The 22500-nt window shown below is 42.7% G+C and overlaps 1 protein-coding gene across 1 annotated transcript in view; it reads left to right on the top strand.

Moving 5' to 3' along the window:
• The window catches only part of GCLC (glutamate-cysteine ligase catalytic subunit), a 73966-nt gene extending 52255 nt beyond the window's left edge, over positions 1-21711 (top strand). The window contains exons 11-16 of the mRNA XM_085895608.1: positions 3392-3484; positions 13396-13500; positions 13619-13700; positions 18300-18403; positions 18936-19056; positions 19302-21711. Of these exons, the coding sequence (XP_085751734.1) occupies positions 3392-3484; positions 13396-13500; positions 13619-13700; positions 18300-18403; positions 18936-19056; positions 19302-19516 (720 nt within the window). The 3' untranslated portion in view covers positions 19517-21711. The remainder of the gene's footprint in view (positions 1-3391; positions 3485-13395; positions 13501-13618; positions 13701-18299; positions 18404-18935; positions 19057-19301) is intronic.
• The last annotated feature ends 789 nt before the right edge of the window (positions 21712-22500 follow it).

The following is a 22500-nucleotide window of genomic DNA, read 5'->3' as shown; positions in this document are numbered from 1 at the left end:
TCTTTGTTTCCTCGTCCAGGGCAAAAATACGAGGCTTTTAATGGCCAATTATTCAATTGGTGCCAACGTATTTTGCCTTTTCGCAAGGAAAAACACGAAGAGAAGAGAAAAAATCCGTAATGGCGAACGCAGCTGAGTTTCTCTTCCCCATCGACCACGACTACGCAGCAATGCTTCCTGTCATTGGTTGATTTAAAAATGGCTGCAGCAACGGTTCCTGTCATTTGTTGGTAAATAAATGCCATAACTTGGGAAGCACTCGTCCGATTAATATCAAACCTTGAAAAGGCACATCCTCAGGTCCCCAGCAATATACCTGGCAAGTTTTAATTAGATCGGAACAGCGGTCACACACACACACACACACACACACACACACACACACACACACACACACACACACACACACACACACACACACACACACACACACACGCATTGCTGGAATTATAGATAGATTATTTTATGGTGGCTGAAGTGCAAATCCTGCCATCAACCTCCGAGGAAAAGGTAACCCAACTGTAGGAGGACATCAGTGTATGCAGTTGGGCACCATATATAGATGCCCATTGGCTCACAGAGCTTCTCTGCCCTTTGACGAGTTATTTTTTTTTTTTTTTTTTAATCCTGCTGGGTGTCATACCCATACACTCTCCACAACAGGAAACCTGGTGGAGTAGACTGTTCAGTCACCAACAACCTGACCATGAAACAGGTTGGTACAAGTTTACATAGTACCTGCAGCAAGTCACAGATATGATCTGGTCTGACCATCTAGACCCACCTTCAAAAACGTGATCGATGCTGGGAAAAACTATTACACCTAATTGGTCCGTGCCATGATCAATCGATGAGTGAATAAAGGTGACCCACACGACCTCTTTTTTTTTTTTTTTCTTTTCCTTTTTTTTTTCCTATCGTTAGTTTGGTAGTGTCTTTTGGATCATTATCTTGTTGGAAAATGGATCCTCTTATGATTAAATGATTTTCAATAGGAACTGCATGCTGCTGCAGTATCTGCTTGTACTTCTCTCGTTGGTGACCCATTCATTTTAACACGTTTTCCAACACCAAAAGCTGATACAACCCCAAGGCAGTCAGAGACTCCCCCGTGTTTAATAGTGGGGTGCAAACATTGCGTGTTGTGAGGTTCTCCAAATCTTCGGCGTATGTCATCTCCTAGATCCATAAAGTTAAAACTTCCATTCATCAGACCAGAGCACCCAATTGTATTGTTCAGTCGCCCAATCTTGGTGTTGCCTTTCAGATGTAACCATAATATTAAATTGACTTCCACAGAAATTTGAATTACCTTCCTATATTGCACACTTCAAACTTCCCAGAAATGTTTAATGGGGAATACCCCTCAAAAGTGAAAATGGTGTGCGTGCGTGCACTTGTTTGTGCTGTGGTCCTGCGATATCAAAACTCCCACAAGGCAATGGCATACAACACATAGCAGTCCCGAGACAGTTATTTCATCAGTATTTGATATCGCCCTTCCCTTATGTGTTGTGGTTTTATGGGACTATATGCGTTGCGAAGGCTTTGTCATGTTTTTCTTTCCATTCCTCACATTATTTTGCTTTGCTGTACACCACCTTTCTTCACACATGCATGCAATGTCCCATTCAAATCGCATACCATTATCAAACATGTTACACCTCAGACTTCACTAGACTCAAACCTCAATGTTGCAACATTTCATACACCATCAAGATTCCTTTATAAAAATCACCACACCATCAGCTCTCAACCCAAGCTCGCTTACCTTCACCATTAACAGCCACAACCATGACGCCTCAATCACCACACCATAACTCACCGCTACACTGCTGCGCCAAATGCCTCAACCAGTCACCACCATCGACAACCACCACTCTTCCCTTTCGGACCGGTGGGGAGGAGGAGGGTTGGGGTGGTCATAGCGTACCATAAGATACTCTAATCTGGACGTTCCTGCATGCCACTTGAAGTGCAAGACTCCTTTCAAAGTCCTGTGGATAGCCTGAGCACTCCGCTCAATTACAGCCCTCATTTGGGTGTCGTGCTCTCCGGTCATGAAGATGCACTAACTGATTACCCCAGCGCCATGTTAATCTCTGAGATTGATCGCGTGGCAGTGCGACTGGGGCCATTTCCACTGCCAAATCTTCGCATGGGTGGAGCAAACGCCAAGGAAATCATCCATACAGCACTGAGGTTGCTGGAAAACACCCATACACCACTGAGGTTGCTGGAAAACACCCATTGCTCTGCCTGATCCGCTCCCAAGCACCGTCCTCATAAGGGGATTATAAAGGTGCTCTCAGTTCTCTAGCTTGGGTCGGTTCTCTGGCTGCGCGTTCTTGGGTTCACTGTGCGGTGAACGAAGCGAGTGGAGCGAGCGGGAAAGCCAGATGCTCAACCGATCACAGTATTAGTCCATTAGCATTTACACATAGACACCTTCACACCTCACGTCAGGACTTTTTTTTCACGTTCTTTACTTTGTTTCCAACCCACCTTGATCCACGTGTTTGCACTTTCCTCTCCACACTTCACCTGCATATCACCACTTCTCCCTCTGACCATGCATCATAGACACCCTCAGTTTTCCTTCTCCCCTCCCTCTCCTCAGTGACTGGGTTTGCATTGGTTCGTCGACCTGGCTTGGTAACAGAGGTCGAAACCACCTCCAACTTTCTTTCTCTCTCTCTCTCTCTCTACTGTTCTAATTTCCTCAGGGAATGATTCTGATGGTGCATGTTTTGTTCGCATAATTGAGATTGTTGAAGTTTTAGAATGGGTTAACTCTGCACCATCTCTTGTGTTTGTAAATAATTGTATTTATTTTGCTGCACCTCACCAATCCTTGCTTTCCCTTGCTGTACAAATATTGCTGTCATAAACCTTTGCTTATTGCTCCACATACCTTTCCTTGCCCTTGCTGTAAATATATTATTTGTTGTTGTACTGTACCCAAGTCAGTGTCTTTTCCTCCCTCGATCCAGCATAGTCCACATGTTGTGATAACTGGGAAGTTCTATCCCACTGATTGGCTGTGCACATTAGCCAGTGCAGACTTGGCAGCTCCGCACGGCTGCACCTGATCAGGTAAGATGAGACGAGTATGCATCGAGGGCATGAGCCTCCCTTGATATCATCGTCCAAAGGTAAGGTGACACCCTGCCAGGATTGGTGGTATCGATTGGCGTTCGTGGTTGCTTAACAATCTGCCAGAGCGTGGAGGTATCCATGCTCATTGGCCTCAGGACCGGGTGTTTGGGAGGGACTTGAGTGCTATCCCCTCGTGGCGAACCTTGAACCGCAGTGTGTGCGTCTGTGTGGTTTGGCCTTTTATTTACATGTACTCCACTGATATGGCTTGTTCTTTCACCTTGTCTTTCAGAACATCCAGTCCACAAACTGGCAAACGATGCGCTTCAAGCCCCCACCTCCAAACACCACAATTGGTTGGAGAGTGGAGTTCAGACCAACTGAGGTATGACTGTTAACCCTTTCAATGCTTTGTCTCAGGCTTCTCGTGAAGCTCATTCATAAATGCAGCGCAAGGACATGAATATGTATTGGTCTACGTAACATTAATAGCTTGGGCATTACTGGATGATAGATAAGTAAACAAGAAGATGTCGTGCAGAGTACGATACTTGCAAAATCTATAAAACAAATTTGACCTCAAAAATATTTGGTGTTTGGATTTATTCTTTTGTGCATACCTTGTCAAGGCTCGTATGAGAGCTAACACTCGATGCACATCAAAGGGGGGCATGAGATAAGAGGGGTGGGAGTGGAAATGACAAAACAGTGACATTTGGAGATCTATGGAAGGGAGAGGGATTGGGTGGGGAACACGGGGTATACAAGATGGACATTACAGGGAGTTTTAGGAAGGAAAGCAGGGAATTTGAAGGAGGTGGGTTTGGAGTGGATTAACGGGAGTAGAAAACATCGAGGATTTGGATGGAGGATGATAAGCGGTGGTGGTGGTGAACAGCCGTTTTGAAGGTGGCCTGGAGGGAAGAATGGGACTGAACAGAGTGAGGGAGTTTAATCCAAAGGTGGGGAAAAAGAGGAATGAAAAAGTGAAGGTGAGCAGTGATTCGTGATTTTGGAAGTTTTACCAGAAGTGGGTTGTTGGTGGACCTTGAGCGCGGGAAATATGGTGGGGACAAATCGCAGACAGAGCAGGGGGAGCGAGACCGGAGAGGAGACTGTGGAAGACAGAAAGACCACCGACCTGCCTGTGGTGAGAGAGTGGAGACCCAAAGACTCATCCTCATCACGGGAGCTACCAATGATCCGAAATGCCTTGGTTTCCACAGCGTGAATCCAAGAAAGGTGAGAGGCAGGAGCACCAGCCCAGAGGGGAGAGCAGTACTCCATCAGGCTGTGGATGAATTAAATGACCAAATATGCAATTCCTCTTCAAATGTCAAGTGAATCAGATGAAAATTGATAATTTTAGAAATTTGGCCGATGTGGACCTCCAAAATAATTGGTGGTTGAATTCAGTGACCTGAAATATATATATATATATATATATATATATATATATATATATATATATATATATATATATATATATATATATATATATATATATATATATATATATATATATATTTATCTCCTCTTCAAATTTCAAGTCAATCGATGAAAATTGAGGATTTTAGAAATACCACCCGAGTTGTTGACCTTTTGACCTCAAACAATAGGCTTCTTTCTTATGACAAACTCCACCATGTGGTGAAGATCGGTTTAAAATTGTGACTTGTCGGTGACAAACAAACACACAGACAGACAAACAAAATCGACTATATTTGAAAAATCTTCGATTTTGTAAGTAACAAGATGTAGGTATTTGATCCTGGGAAGCCAGCTTCATGGCATGTGGCCTTGAATTTGAAGTTTGAGTTCCTGTTTTTCAACTTAATGGACCACAATTTTTATTTTTATTGAACAAAATAATTGATTGAGCATTAACTTTCCATCTCTGTTATTCCTCTTCTATGGATTTATTTTTTAGAATTCAGATAGTGAGTGCAGTGCAAATGCCAAGTTTATCTGAGGGCATTGAGAGTCAAATTGTGGACTGGAACAACAAATTATACATTATATGAGGTGGGGAAGGTAGATTTGCAGCCTTTGGTGAGCCAGCTATATTTTACCAACTGTGAGATGGTAACATGGTAATTATTCTGTTTATGTGAGGTTGAAGAAGCTTGGAATCCAAATGGTCAATACTGTTGTATTGATTTTTTTTATTTTTATTTTTGCCTTTGGTTTTATGCAGTTTCTCAGCAGGGGTGTTGAGAACTTTTACTGTTGTGGTTTAATAGAGAATTGACTCGGATTCCTCAAGTCTCAGATGTCTTTTCTTCCATGTTAAAATACCACTACCCTCCACTGTTATTTTTTGTTGTTGTTTTTTTTAAATTCTGTATATGAACACTTGAAGGAATGCAGTTGACAAATACAGGGCAAAGGGACACTTTCATGAAGAATGAGAGCAAGGGGAGTGGGAGGAGGCCATGGGTTGATAAAAGCTCAAACATCAAGATAAGGAAGTGAAAGTAGTGATGAAACAGCAATGGAAAAAAGAAAAATAAAAACGAAATGGAGTGAGGGTGGGAGAGCGTTGTGTGTGTGTGTGTGTGTGTGTGTGTGTGTGTGTGTGTGTGTGTGTGTGTGTGTGTGTGTGTGTGTGTGTGTGTGTGTGTGTGTGTGTGTGTGTGTGTGTGTGTGTGTGTGTGTGTGTGTCGGTTGTTATTGGCCCTCTCAATGGTGAGGAATCATTAAAAAAATTATCTTCACCAAAATCTAATCAATTTTTCCTTTTCACATGCCAACCTGTCCACCATAGTCTGGATGTCAAACACCATTTTTCGAGATGACCTTGCATTTGCACCGCACAATGTTTTTCTGCATTTTTGTGATCACCAGACCATCTGAATGAATATTCCGATTGATGCCACTCTGGCACCCTTGAGCATTTTTGTAGAAAACCATTAATATGCAAATTAGCGGTGTCCATTGTCGAAATTGCTATTTTTCTTAATATCTCCAAAAGTAAGCATCCAAATAGCCTGGTTGAGGTGTCTACACCCATGTTTTTAGGGTCACTGGTCATGATAAACCCACTTACATTTTGATAACATTTAAATTTAGCTCATTAATATGCAAATTAGCAGTCACCATTATTGAAAATGTAGATATATAAATAGAAAAAAAAACACTTCAGTCTTTCTGAACATAGATCACTTTATTATTAATACAGATTCAACAATTTGACAGTATGCAATGAAAGCAGCGAACAACATGAACAAAAGAAGACGTTCCTGTGTAAATCAAATGTTCATATATATATATATATATATATATATATATATATATATATATATATATATATATATATATATATATATATATATATATATATATATATATATATATATATATATATATATATATATATATAACAGGTCTGTAAACCTTATGAAGGCTACTTCAGTGCTTGGTGTCTCATTCAGTGTCAGTCATCATCAAGGGCAAATGCAGCAGCAGCTGTCTTGGTGCGCTCATTCCTGCAGTCAGTATCTCCATGGCACGTACAGAAAACTGTGCATTGTAACTTGGTTTCTGTGCAGCGGCATTGAGCTGTGCCGCATTGCTTGTCGGAAGAACATCCACATCGTATTAGCTCCAAGATCTCTGGAGGTTCAAGAGCGACGTTGGGCGGCAGCATAATTGGAAGTAATGATCTTGATGCCTCATCACGTTTCCATCCGAACTGAGTGGGATCCAGAGGTGGTGGCTGCAGCTCAGCAGCTGACTTCCATATTGCTGTCTGGATATGAGTGCGTCACACGTTTTTTTTTTCAAAGGACTCTGTAGTTGGTGGCAGAGCCTTTAGGTCTGGTGATTTGATGGCATTTGGTTTCGCCATCTTCATCGACCAAACCTCTTTGCGAACATCAGACATTTTGCTTCTCTCCTTGCTATCATAGCAAACAGCTATGAACACAGTGGCTTCGGCGATGACATCATCAATAGATGCATCCACATTCCCAAGTGTTTGAAGTGAATGGCCTGCTGCGAGTGTCTTCTTGCCAGTCAGTTTACCTCTACCATACATCTGGGCAACGGTGTCACAACCTGTCGGTGCATGTAAAGCTCGTAGGTCTTGCACCATCCCGGCATGCTTTCTGGCAGTGGCCCCAATGTCGATCAATGATCGGCCAGGACGTGTTGCTTCCATTGTTACGCAGCATTGCAGATGAAGTTCTGCGAAGTGATACACAAGCAAGATGAACACATCAGTATCATCACAGATGACTGTGATGCATTTTGCGCCATCTTCGGCAATTTTAGCGACTTGCTGCATCATGATGACATCTCCCTCCTCATGCGTCGTCTTCAAATCAGTGCGACACCTTTGGGCTCTGTGGTGTATTTCCACTGGGGTAGACTCCTGTCCCGTAATGACGAGCCTGTGTTGGCTCTGCTTTCTCTGTTGACTAACGTCAATCAAATTCTGGCAAAACAGTTCTATAAGCTGAACTTTGTTCAGAACTGACAGAACCACCAGCTGTGGAGGCAGTGGAGTCTGGCGGTTCAACCTGTGGCACCTGCTAGCTTGCTGCCCAGCTCTTGCTAATCTTGTTCCACTATTGATGCTGAAATCATGATATCTGTCAAATACCACATATACATCTGATTTGTCCACCTTTGCCATGATGTAGCTCGTGAAATTGTCAACAAAGTCTTGCACAATTCCCCTGCTCGGCCAATGAATAACCCAGAGGATTGCACAACCATCCAAGATGGTGACTTCAGGTTGTGGACCCAGTCTTGTTGAGATTTCCACTTGGAGATTCTTCTTCAATGTCGACTTGGTCTTTGCTATTCTCATCTCCCCCTTTTCATCGAACATTGATGTTGGCACAGGTGCAAGCTCGTACTCTAAGACGTCACATAGTTTGATGTTTCGACTTTGTTGGAGTCCCATGACCCTGGAGTAGATGAGATTTATATCACAAACCTCAGTAGATCCCACACGCCTGACTTCCCGTGTCACTGCCATAGTTATGACTTGTTTAGATAAGAGAGCATTGAATCCTGCTGGCCAGCTTTCTTCATAACAATGCATCTGTGCTCGGCCAATGTCAACTGCCCTTGGTGCGTTCACCTTCTCCGGTCCAATTCTGCCAGTTACAATGTTAACAACTCTGTCTGCATGTTCGTTTGGGTCGATACAGGACTGGAGTTTTCTCCTTATCTTATCTCGGTCCTCTGCATCCGATCATATGCGTGATGGCTTCTCTTCCTTGTGAATGGTCACCTCTGTGACTATGTGCCCCTCAGACATATCTGTGAGATCCTGGACTATCTGACTAAACGTGTGCATACTATAGGCCCACTTCTTCAGTGTAGAAGGCTTCAGTTGAATGCCAACGATTCCATGTATGCCATGACCGTAGCGCATGAACGTGGACTCGATGTACATATCCGACCATATGCTATTCCATAGGCCCTTCTTGTGCCGCATCACGTGATCTCCTTTTAAGAACATTTCCAGAATGTCTCCATGAAGCCTTTCCATCGATCGAAGGTAGTAGAGCCCATATCTAGCACCGTTGTGATGTCCAGCCACGAAGAAGTAGGGGAGCATCTCCTTCATAGCCCAAAGATGCAATGGCCAGTCTCCTTCACGATCAGCACGAACAAACGCCATCATGATGAATACAGGTTTCACAAGGTTCTGTGCCCATAGCTGTGGTCATGCTCTTTGTTGCTTTGGTTTCAAGAGTGTCCATTAAGTTTTCATGACTTTCTGCCTGAGCCATGCTGGAACGAAGGACCTCCTCAATCACCAATCGCAGGGCCCTAAAATTTTGTGGAAACTTTTTTTTTCTACCAAGCATATGAGCAACACCTCCAAAGGCAGATTTCATCACGTCTTCCAGCCCACTTTCAGCCATCAAGTTTCCCACACAACCGATGAAACTCGTATGGGCGTGCATGCCGCCCAGCCTTGGTATGAACTGGGTAAATCGCTCAGGATAAACCCATTTAACATTATCGGCCACTCGATACAGCTGTTGGTCGTTTGTGAAGATGGTTACGGTTTGTCCACACTCTGCGGTCAAGCATTTTCCCTCCATTGCTGTAAACATCATGTCCGGATCAGCTGGATCCATATCTGAGTGGTGTATAAATGGCCCTCATTGTAGGTTGTATGGATCATCCTTGCTCTCTGCAGAGCTTCGTATTAAAGCCACCAAACTCTGGTGTGTACTGATCAGAAATGATTTGCTTCAGAAAAGAGAAATCCATATCTTGAACTCTCCGAAGTTGTACAGCTTGATGAGCCAATACGTGGAGAGGTAACACCACACGTGTGGCTTCTTCAACTGGCATTGCTGGTTTCTCAGGTCCCTTGTGCCTTTGAACTGAAATGTCTTCTATCACAGGTGTCTTCATTGCATCATGCGTCGATCGTCTGATGATTGCTTCATCTTCAGATGTGGAAGATATCTCCTGATCTTTTATGGTAAGTAGTACTGCAAGAGAATGTGTTGAAATGAGTCCATTCTGGGATGAGATATTTGTGTCGAAGTTGTCAGCAACAACCTGAACGAGGCCACATTCAGCATTGGCGGTTCCCTTACTCCCAGAGTGAACAGTTGCAGCCTTTGCTGCTGATCCCTTGAAATGCTGACACTCATCATAGGAACAGGTCACATGATAGTTCTACAACTGTTCGATGAGGCTTTTACGACTGACTAGAACTCCCATTGCTATTTGGAGTGTAGTTGGTCGATTGGTGATCATATTCGTTGTGATGTTTCCCATCAGATCTCCTGGAAGTGTGCAGTCCAGTTTAGCTGATATTTTGGAGAGTAGCAGTTGAAGGGTTGAACTCACTGCTTCATTAACAATATCTATATTAATTCTAGTCCGATAGGAACTGGGGTCAGATGACAACTGCTTAGATTCCCGTGCAACCTTCTTGGCAATTAGTTCTATGGAAACATCAATCGCGTCGTCTTCATCTGATGCTACCAAGTTTGATCGCAGTCGACCCTCTGCTGCGAAACAAGATTAAACTAGCGACACCTTTACCAGACAGAACCAGAAGCTCAGAGCCACGTATATCCAACAATTTGGATAACAGGGTTCGGCGAGAGTATAGCTTTCCTCCATGATCCTTGTACATATTGTAGACTTGTACTGAATTCCAGATGCACAACATGTCGTTTTTCATCGATAGGATGGTATAACTGACAGCTGGCTCAATGTCCTGAGTTTCTCTGCCACTGTGTGCTGCTGCTGCTGCAACAGAACGGGATGCTATGAAGGACTTTCTGCAGTCATCGTGATATCTCACATCAGCAGCATGAAGATTGCCGATTGCACCCATTAATCGTATCTTGACCTGGTGTCCTTCTTCATCCTGGCGGGAATCGATAACATCTAGAATAGTTTGTTTGAAAGTTGTCCGGTCAACACGATCTGCAGTCCTACAAAGGAGAACTCGCCGACAACGGTTAGGATTCTTCTTATCAAAGTCCATGATGCACTTTTCTCCGCAAAAAAAATGCAATGTTCTTTAAAGTCAAATACTGTCGTCTTTGAACGGCGGCTTCTTTTGCTTGTTGAAGCATCTTCCAAACAGACATTATTCATTCGTTTCAAGTGTCTTTCTATGTGTGAGCGTGATGTGTACGTTGACACACAGTCTCTATGGCATTTGAGCTCGATAGATTTGTCTGCCTGTAATCTCTGTTCAAGCTCTTCATGTATACCATCTTGTCTTGCTTTGCTTGACCGGATGATACTTCGCACTTTGTCTGGACCAACTGATACCAGAGGTTTTCCAGCTTTAGTTGCATTGCAGGGACTGAAGAAAGTCTCCCATGGTGATGGAGCCTCAACCTGTAACAATAGAGGTAATTATAAACATCAGTAAACATTTAATTTCTTTGTTCATATTTTTAAAAAATTCTCAGGAAACAGGTTCCACCCTGTGTACTTAAAAAAATCAATAAAATACACGGTTGCTATCAGATGGATCATGTTAAATAATAATAATAATAAAAACTTGCTTGCAAATAATATCGATCATTCTGCTGTATCAGAAGACATTACTATTACTTAAAACTCAGTTCTCCATGTTTCTTTCATTACATTACAAGCCTCAACTTACTTGATCAGAAACAGTTCATGCTGTTGATCTTCTGAGGTCAGCCATTTCTTCACAACTGTACTGGGTATAAACAGCTCTGCACAAGTTATTTTCAAACAGTTTTGTTGTTGTATAAATGTACTGCAAAAACGCCGATCGGCGCGGACAAATTCAGGGGGTCGGGTTATGCTAATTTGCATATTAATGAGCTAAATTTCAATGTTATGAAATTGTAAGTGGGTTTATCATGACCAGTGACCTTAAAAACATGGGTTTGGACACCTCAATCAGGCTGTTTGGATGCTTACTTCTGGAGATATTAAGAAAAATTGTTATTTTGATAATGGTGACTGCTAATTTGCATATTGATTTAAATTTCAATGTTATCAAATTCTAAGTGGGTTTATCATGACCAGTGACCCTAAAAACATGGGTGTAGACACTTCAACCAGGCTATTTGGATGCTTACTTTTGGAGATATTAAGAAACATAGTAATTTGGACAATGGCCACCGCTAATTTGCAAAATTAATGGGTTTCTACAAAAATGCTCAAGGGTGCCAGAGTGGCATCAATCGGAATATTCATTCAGATGGTCTGGTGATCACAAAAATGCAGAAAAACATTGTGCAGACCCTAATGCACGCTTTTCTGGCCAACACTCGGACTACCAAGTTTTGTTTGAATCCATCCATGACTTTTTGAGATATCCTGCTTATAGACAAACAGGTGAAAACATAACCTCTGTACAGCTTCAATGGTAGAGGTAATGAACCAGTTGGATCAGAAGGCATTAGCAGGGGAGTCGGTCATCACAAAGCCCAGAACAGAGGATTAGCCATTGCCAAAAGTCCATGTCGGGAAAGCTCCCAGATTCAGACTCGAGGAGTCACAGGATTCCTTGGCTGCAGTACCATGGCTGGTTTTGGCATGGTGACAATGGAAATTGCCACATATAAGAGTTTGTGATGGGTTATTAAAAGAGAGAGAGAGTGATTGAGAGATAGATATGTAAATGTAGTCATCACTGTGAGGAGGATGGTTCACACCTACAAACGAGAGGTCTTGGTTTTGGGGAAAACTGCAGCTCAATGTACTCCTGTGGGTTTGGAGGCATGAACAGTACAGGGACAGTGAGAAATTGAATTATTGATGCAAGCTGCAACTCCACCCACTGGGAAGGCTTTGAAGCCTGTTTAACCGGGGAAGACAATAGCCGGGGAGAGATGCAGAGGAATCTGGGATATCCTATGAGAGGAAGGATTGTGTTAAAAAGATGGTCAGCTTTAGTAGCTGCAGCCTGGATTGATATCTGTCAGATTGACGCAGAGGCCTCAGATGTTGGATATTCATAGAGTTAGAGATGGGGAAACGAGCGCTGTTGGCAGGTTGTGGGGACATGGAGAGGTGATGGTGGAACGTGGTGGTGGGGATGGGGTTTTGAGGGGACGTTGGGTGGGTTGGGGTCAAAAGGGGATGGGGATGTGGAGTGGAGCAGAAACTGTGTATGCAAAGCATAGTGTGGTGGATGTGAAAAATGTTTATAAGGGTTAGGAAGACACATGATTGTGGGTAACAGGGAAGGGGGGACCTGGGGTGGTTTTGGAGGATGTGGGGCAGTTTCCTGCAATCGTTACAAAATGGGTTTGATTTGAGAATTCCATGATAAGAAAGAGTGATTAAAAGCACAAAAAACAGCACTGCATGAACGCGATGGGAGTTTGGGAATGGTTTTGTGAGCAATCCAAAAAATGAATCTGAATGGAAGAGAAGAAGAGGAAGTTGTACGTGAAAAGGTCATTTCGAAATGAGAGTTCAGGAAGATTAAATATTTTAAAATTGTAATTTAAAAGATTTGAATTGGCAGAAGGAAAGGGGTGATGTCAAAATAAATTATTTGGGACTGAGTGAGCTCAGAAATGAGATTGATGAATGAGTTTTTATTTACCTCTGGTTGTTTTGAGAAGAAATATCGAAGCAGTAAGAGAATAGTTTTCAGATTGTGGAAATGGACGAGTGCGATGAAAGTTGGGTGAGGGGAAAAAACAACAACAAAAGTTTAGCAAGGAATGAATGAATGAAGAGGTACACTTGTCGAACATGTAGCCAACCAAGAACGAAAATACACAAAGTCCAGTATATCAGTCAACAGTCATCACTTACCAACTCGCCTACCCCCATCATCTGTTTGCTTATCCAATGCAGGTTCAGCTCACAGACTTTGAGAATTCCGCATATGTCGTGTTCGTGGTTCTTCTGACTCGTGTTATCCTATCCTACAACTTGAACTTCCTAATTCCACTATCCAAGGTATGCAAACATCACAAAGGGGATTTGAGGCTTGGAAAAACTCTAAATGATTCAATTGCTTGTAATATGCATGTTCAAATTTTATCCGATTGCTAAACTGTTGATGGCATAATTGCAGGTGGATGAAAACTTGAAATCTGCACAGAAACGAGATGCGGTTAGACAAAGCAAGTTCTATTTCAGGAAGGACATTGGCACAGGTATGGCATTTCCTCCATTGCTTGCCTTTGAGCTTTGTATGGTCTTCCTATGGATGAAAGCAATAGCCATCAACATATGTTATCTTCTTTTTTCTTTTTTTCTTTTTGTCTTCTTCTTCTTCTTCCATATTTACCCTTGCCGAAGGAGAGGGCATTGCATTTGGGTCCGTTTCTCTGTCTTTGTTTGTCCATACAGAACTTATTTTTCTCCACAACGGCTTGTCAGATCAAGACAAAATTTTCACCATAGGAGCGACTACTCATGTAGAATGTTTTAATAATTATGACATCATAGGTCATGGTGTGGCAGCCATGTAGGAAAAATTGAAAAACTTTGGACCTCCATCTGAAACAGCACCAAGGAAAAAAATGAAACTTGGCATGCAGCAAGTACTCCTCATGGGGAATGTGTGACGTTTTTATGATGCCATAGGTGCCTTTGTTATGATGTCATAATTGCATATATTGAATGCTACATCTGATCATTATGAAAATTGAGGGTCATCCAGGGATAAAGTCCACAGAAAAAATAATGGACATCCTCAGTCACATGACTCTGCAGCCATATTCTTTAAAAAAATAATTTAAAAAACCCATAAAATAATCATCTCTGAAATGACTGAACAGATCGAGGTGAAACTTTACACGACCGCCTATCCCTTAGGAACAAAAGGTTCACACATATGATGTCATACAATAGGTCACATGGTTTTTCAGCCATTTTGGATTTAGCCTCATACCTATAAAAAATCTTCTTGTCCAGAATGGCTGGACAGATTGAGGGGAATCTTCACACAAATGTTCCCCAGGCCTTGGAGCTACCGGAGGGAGGGGGGGGGGTATTCACAAATAATTGATGTCGCATGGTCTGGCAGCCATATTGGATTGAGCGAAAATCTTTTTTTTAAATGATTTCTCTTGAACCGTTTAATCAACGTGAAACTTCACAATTATGATCTGGTGGTGATGGGGAATATATGATTTAAATTTCAACATGATCAGATGCATGGAGTGGCAGCCAGAATTATTAAATGTTTTGAATCTGGGTTCTTTTTGATATGTATATGTATATATATATATATATATATATATATATATATATATATATATATATATATATATATATATATATATATATATATATATATATTGTTATGGGCCGAGGGTCGGGTGAGAAGACCATGAGGTGGGGGAAGCTATCTCGGTTCCCACCAGACTCCCCGGAATAGTAGGCCGTCGCACACGGACGCGGTGGGTCGCTTAACCGACCGTGGACGCCAATAACTCATCCGCATGACCTCGGGTCCTCCCGTCTATGGGTTAATCGGGTTACCTAATTAATCACGTGATTTAATTAACGGGGAACACGCCCTCGGTACGCCTTGTCCGAACCGGATCACTCCACCGGACCGGATCACTTTTTCGGATCTGATGCAGCCGAGCGACACTACCAAGGACATACCGGCTAAAAGGATCGGATCGTTGGGAATAAAGTCCCGGTGTAAGAGTTTAACTACCCACCCTGGATAACTCCGGGGGGGTACTTGTCCGAGGATTAAAAATAGAAAATGGATTAAAAAAAGTATGTAAAGAACATGACCACCGCGAGGTATATATTTTTAGTATAAATCTATATTTGCCCATCGTGGGGCAAGTTATCCAGGGAGGGGGGAGACTTATCCTCGGACAAGTACCCCCCCCCCGGGGGGGGGAAGTTGTCCAGGTGGCGACTTATCCTGTTACACCGGCGAAGCTAGGATTCGGACCATGCTGGATCAATGGAAGAATAGACAAAAACGTGCAGCGAACATTCCTAATAATGATTTATTACAATGGGCGAGGAAAGGTATGTGGTTCGATAAAGATTTATTTGGGTGTTGTGCAGAGATAGGGGGGAGAGGTGTGGTGCAGCAAATAAACAGGCAACTTACAAAAGCGGACACAGAGCAGACTTAACGCGAAAACAATAACAATAATGATGATAACGATCTACTGCATTCTTACTTAAGCAGACAGGCGCCAACACACACACACACACACGCACACGCACACGCACACGCACACACGCACACACACACACATTTCCTTGGCCTCCAAGATCTGCTGACCTCTCACCTTTAGATTGTTTTCTGTGGGGATTTATTCAGGAAAATGTTTTCAAAGAGAACCAAATTAACATTTCTGAACTCAAAGATGCTGTAATGAGGGTTATTTCCAGAGTCTCGCATGAAACACTTGTCTGTAGTCAAACTATTCCATACGTATATATATATATATATATGTATGTGTATATATATATATATATATATATATATATATATATATATATATATATATATATATATATATATATATATATATATATATATATGTGCAGAACTTACAGGAGACATTTCAAACATTTGTTGCAGTCAAACAACACTTCATGAGCTCCTTTAAATATCATCTCAATAACATGGTCTTGCTTTAAAATAGCAGATATAATAGCCAACTAAAAGAGTACACTAACCCTGTGGACACACACACACACACACACAACCCGATGAAGAGAAAGTTTTGAACCAGGAAGGGAAAGGAGTTGAGGCTATGATCTTGGTACCTTTGTGCTTGAGAGCACGACCCGCCACCAAGACGTTTTGGGGGAGATGCTCCATAGTGCGGCACCCAACAACTGGCATGTCGTCTCTGGCTTCAGCAGAGCATGTGGAGATGGTGTTCGAGAAGGAGGGGCTTGAGTGGAGAAGGGATGGAGTCCAGGGTGCGTGGAGGGAGTGGTCGGTGGGACCAGGTAGGCAGGTGGGGATGGCGTCATGTGGACAGAGATGAGACAGCAGGAGGAAGGTCATGCCGAGGAACGAGGGCGAGGCGAGATCGCGAAAGGGAAAGGCGGAGGGACTGCTCTGACCTTTATAGGACTTGCAGCCCGGGGGGAGGGGCCACCCCGAAGCGAACGTCATCACCTGAATTGGGCACTCCGATTGGCCACAACCCCTCACGTGGCCCGCTAACTTTGGCCGGAAACCGCCTCACTTCTTTTCCGGCAAGGTCATCTCTGACAGCGGCAATATTCCGCTCCAACCCCACGACATGACACGAATCGCCCACACCGAAATTGGCACGTGAATCGTCCCTGCAAAAAACCCCGGGCCACGCCCTGGCGACTGGCCGAGGGTCCCGCATGCCCACTCGGGCGTTCGACCAGTGCCGATCAACGCGCTCGCTCCGCATGCGCCAACATGGCCCGCACTGTACATTCCCCGGCTCGATCGCAGCTTCGCTGGCCGTAGAGACGAGAAGACATTCACCATCTGTGGAAAATCCGCTTCTGCCAGCGATGGCTGAAGGTACATCGTTATGGATAAATCCATGCATGTTTCGCGAGCGGCGTACGTGTCTGCCTTCTTGCACATTCCATACAGTGCACGCGGTTCGGCCATTACACACGTGGCCAGCGCTCTCATTCGCACCACGCCACTAGTGTGTGTGCGGGTCGAACACCAACACGTGTCAGATATTGAGGTTGAAACGGAACGAACCGCTTCTACTCCGCACACTCGTATCCCGCCCAACATGGCGTGGAGGATTCTTTATCGGCCTCCGTGCGCGTTTCGTGCAGCTTGGGTGTCGTGCTGGCTGTGTTTCCTGTGTTGTGTAAAACACCATTTGTGCAGCCTCTTAAGAGGTATTCATTCGTATGCCCTTTTAATGCAACCGGCAATCTTCCCCAGATCATCATAAGCTTGAGTCGATAATCCCGCACTGCTAAGTTCACTATATGACTCGCTGCACATGTTGGGTTTTGGGCTCTGCGCTGCAGTTTCCTCACAGCGGCACCGCATGTGCTGGCCTCAATGAGGGCCCACCTCAGAGCAAAGGTGCATGTGGCTGATTTACCTCAGGAATAATAATCGGACGAAATGAAGAAAAAATGATGTAAGCAAACCAAGCTATGAGATCATCGCAACGCACTCCGTTGTTGTCCCGCTAGACAAAAAGAAAGGGACTATCTAAACGTGTATTAATGGAATAACTGTCTTGGTACCATTCTCTGGATGCACGCGGTTCTGAGAACCACAACAATATTATTTTGAACAAGGCTCACTTGGCTGTGCCTGGATGGGTTTGAGGGTAGAGGATCAGCAGCTGAAACACAAATTCTATCCATGTTCCTCCTGATGACTCCATCTTTGCTTTTTGCTTGTTAATTATGTAACACACCAGTCCACAAACACCACACAAAAGTCCTGGTGAGAGTCTGCAATCTCTGATTGCTCTTTTTCTTGTTTATACAGAGAGGATGAGAAATGTGGGCATCTTGGCCATCGCTTCATTCGGGCTTGATGGAGAGTTTAAAAAAAAAAAAAAATGGCTGTAGAAAACGCCGAAAGGGCAGAGCATATCTAAGTTATTTTCATTTTCAGCAATGTAATTAAGATGATTACATCCGGTCTTTTATTTCCCGCCTTCCTTTTCTTTTCATTCCTTTGAAGTTTCTGTGATGGGCAAAATTGCATGGCAACCTGCTGCAGCATGCCTCGTGCTCTGTAAGTTGAAGGTTTCATTGCACCTGTGAACTTATTTATTGCCTGGTGCATACAGGTGGAAACCCAGAGCTGAGCTGCTGCTGTCCCAATGTGAATAATGCTGACTCTGATAATGAAGAGTTTACTTTGATGTCCATCGATACCATCATAAACGGGAAGGTATGTGCCTTTTTCACCAACTGACACATGAAAAGCCTTTAATGTTGGCTTGTTGGTTGGCTTCTTTCCCCCTGCACTGTACAGACTGCTATTTGACTGCTTGTCAGAGTCAAATTTATGATACAACTGCTTTTTTTTATTTTTTTATTTTCTTCTTCTTCTGTTGTGCAGTACCCACAAGGGATGTTACCAAGTGGAGGATGCCATCCTCTACCTGGGACATTAAACTCTGTCTCTCTGTAATCACATGGGTGAAAGGAAAGACTAATCCTTAACTTTTGAACAACTACAGAATTTTTAGTGTTTATCATAACTCTAATAACTTCATTATGCAAAGGGGTAACTTAAGGAAGCAAGTTGAGGCAAATATTACGCAAGTACACCTGCAACATGGTTGCCGTATAGGTGTGATTGATCGAACGCTTTCTTCACGATGGCGGTGAAATGCTACCAAGGTTTGTCGGAAGTGAAAATCGTTGTGAGCACTGCAAAATGACACTGCATGATGTGGAATTCTCTCTTCCTTCGACAGGAAGGAGTCTTTGCTGGACTCATCCCAATAATCAACAGCTACCTGGAGAATATGTACGTGGACGTGGAAACTCGCTGCAGCATTTTCAACTACCTTCGACTTATTCGCAAACGTGCATCGGGTAATTGCTTTTAAATGCGCTCTTGGTTGCTCGCTCGGTGCGACCTCTTTTTACAGATCGACAGCGCTTGAGGAACTTGGTAACAATATCGAGCGGAAACTCTTAGCATTATGAAATTGCCTTTCAATATCAAAACATGTGAATTATTCAATGACACGTGCATGAAGAAATTCAAATATTAAAATAAACGCTGCAGATTGAACTTTTATGACATTATCTCAAATACTTGTTTCCTTCCTTTGAAGGGGAGCTCAAGACCACCTCTTGCTGGATCCGCAATTTTGTTGCTGCACACCCAGATTACAAACAAGACAGCGTCGTGAGCGATCACATCAACTACGACCTGCTCATACGCTGTGACCGCATCTCACGTGGTCTGGAGGACTGCCCTGAACTTTTTGACAAACCCATAAACAAATCCAAGCTTCCCACTCAACCAAATGGACCCAAATGTTTGTAGTGTTGTTGAGGGTGTATCCCCTGAAGCTCATGGTTTTTCAGGTGCTCGAGATCCATATAATTGACCACAATGAAAATGATCATTTTGCGCTTGATCAAAAGTGGCGTTCGATTTGGATATGTTTCGACGACTTGCAATAATCTGAGGATATGTTTCCCGTACTTTGATTGCCTCTCCCCTCGCTCACCATTGCTTGGCATTTTCAATGGAATTATTCCACTTCCTATCAATGGAGAATCACTAAAGTAGCCACCATTGCCAGCTGCCTGTCTTTGACGAGTTTCGTAGTTTTGCTAACACCGCCAACTTAAAAGGCCATGCCAGGTGGACTTTTGCCTGAGCTCTTGGTTAAATTGCTCGTCTAAACAAATAGTTATATTTTTGTCCATTCATGCTTTCCTGCTGAAGATATATTTTGAAGAGGGGGAAATCTTTGACGCCATTAGCATGGAGCTGGTGGATCTGACGTTTTCCAAGCCTGTCCATGCACATGAGTAGCCCGAAAGGTGCAGCAGACTGAGTAGTAGTAAGTGAATATACCATTGGGACTGGGTTTTGTTGTTAATCAACTAAGCAGCTTTCTTTCTTTCTCAATGTGCAAGTTGTAAACTGTGCTACTAAAAAAAAAATATATATATATATATATATATATATATATATATATATTAATGCTCAAATAATTGATGTGATTGGACGAATGGTATGGGCACACAAATGTATACAACTTATTTATCTGGGCAAGATTGAACAATGCTCGATTATTTGATGTCAATGCAGATTAATAATTAATCAAATATAACCCAGAATGGTCCATTTAAAGTTGGTGTTGTGGGATAGAAGTATAGCTCACCCTCGAGATATCTGAGCAATTGCACGGGACCAGCAAGAGGAACTGCATCTTTTGACATGCCGTTGTTCAGAGGGGATGTGTGCATTCCCTTAATGTGTATGTTAAGTCTCCGAATGTAAATTTTGCAAAACGAAAAGATTGAACCAAATTCCCCTCATTCCCTCCAAATTTTGCTTATTTAAATAGAACTTTGATCATGTTCACTTCTTCGAACCCTCATGGTTGATATATATTCACCGCAGGCCCCTCATGAGTTTCCACGGTGGAGGGGTTTCCAATGGGAGATCTTGATACGTAATGTCCGACACAAATGCACCAACATTTACAGCATTGTCACCTTCCATTCTGTTGAAGCTTCTTGCTTGGCATGTATAAATAACAGGGTAGTGCTGTGCTGCTGAAATCTCTTCAAAATACAAAACATTGTGCCCTCATGCAATCACTCTGGATAATGAACCAATTACTCTTTTCTTTCTTTTTTTGTTTTTTACAAGTCCTCTGCACAGGAATGGCCTTTGTGAATTCACGTTCAAAGCAGTTTTGGTGTGCTGTGGTCTTTGACAAATTGATTCTGTAATTTGGTTTGATCGTTACATCTCGAGCCAGAGATGATATGAAACGAAATGGTCGATGTGGAGATTTGCACTCTTCCCCTGTTCGAGTTGTCTATTTGTATTTTTCTTTTTGAATTTTTTTTTTTTATTATTTTTAATTCATCATCATTATATTGATTATTTGTTCAAGTGAATCTGTGCACCTATTCCTTTGCAGCTTAATAGCTAACTTGAAAAAAAATTCAAACCCGCTCCTCCATTGACCCTCGTGCCCACCACTCCATTGACCCTTGCACCCTCTTCTGGGATAAAATTCGATTGATTCCACTCTGATTTCCATCCTGTCTCAAACTGGAGTACCAGAGGTTTTGCTTTAACGGCAGACAGAACCTTGTAAATACTGGTTTTAATACGTAAATAATAATAATAACAAGAAAAGCTAGTTTTCTAATCCCTTTTGTCATTGATACAAGTTTTGATATATGTGTTTTGATTGCCTTGCCAGCACTTGAATGTGGGATAAACTTTAATGTAATCAAGTGTAATTTGTGCAGTACATTGATATTGCACCCTGCTGGGATATCCTGTGGATGTATGGTTGTTTTAGAAACTCTTTACAATTACTTTGCACTTATGTACATTGATTATTCTTCTTTTCAAATTATAACAGGCTTTAATAGTTCTCATTTCGACAGAAATATTGAATGAACAGATGAAACGACCTGTGATTGTGCTGATAATTTGGGAATACCTTGATATAAAGTACTCTGATTAAAGATTAATTAAATTTCCATCCAGTGTCATGTACAAGTTCCCTCCCCCTTTTAGTGTGTGGTGGTAAATGAAACCTTTATAGTCAATACAACACGTGGCCGTTGCTGGTTTTTTCTGATTGACTTGAAATTTGAATATGTTTTTGTTTGTTTTCAGGGTCTGTGGTTCATCATGGAGCAACATAGTCAAATACATGAGAACACCGGACACAGCCACTCGCCTTTAGGGAAATGATGTCACTTCCCAAAGCACTACTCTGGGTACCAGCAACACTATTTTTATGATGTTTCTTTTCTCTCTGCACCCAGCAGGGAAATTGAGGATTAATTTCCTCATCTCCATGGATTCCAACCTCTCCATGCTCTATCCATTTATAAGCAGTTTAATATCCTGTGTGAGGAACAGCTCTTCCTCCTGCTTGAATCGCAGTTCACTCCTGTTGCTTAAGACACAGCTGCTCTTTGAGCTGTCATCACCGTAATTCTTCTTCTTTCAGCTTTAAGTGCAGCTCGTCCTGCACCTTCAGGAACAGTTCTTCCTGCTTTATCTTCTGTACTTCGAGAATCTACATGTTTGACCTGCAGCTCTCTTTTTCTGCTGGAGTTGTAGCTTCTCCTTTTGCTGAAGTCTGTTCTTCATGCAGGTTGAGCCACAGTTTCACTTGTTTTTATTTTTTGAAAACATTGTCGAGGCTCGTATGAGAGCTAACGCAATGCACAACAAGGGGGGGCAGGAGACGAGGGGTGACAGAGGGAAGGATAAAACGGTGGGGAACAGAGACATTATGAGATTTGTGGAAGGGAGAG

The sequence above is a fragment of the Eptatretus burgeri genome, chromosome 9 (assembly GCF_056783735.1).
Source record: "Eptatretus burgeri isolate ZD-2024b chromosome 9, Ebu_testis_v1, whole genome shotgun sequence".
Taxonomy (NCBI): Eukaryota; Metazoa; Chordata; class Myxini; order Myxiniformes; family Myxinidae; genus Eptatretus; species Eptatretus burgeri.
This window is presented reverse-complemented; position numbering and strand designations above follow the sequence as displayed.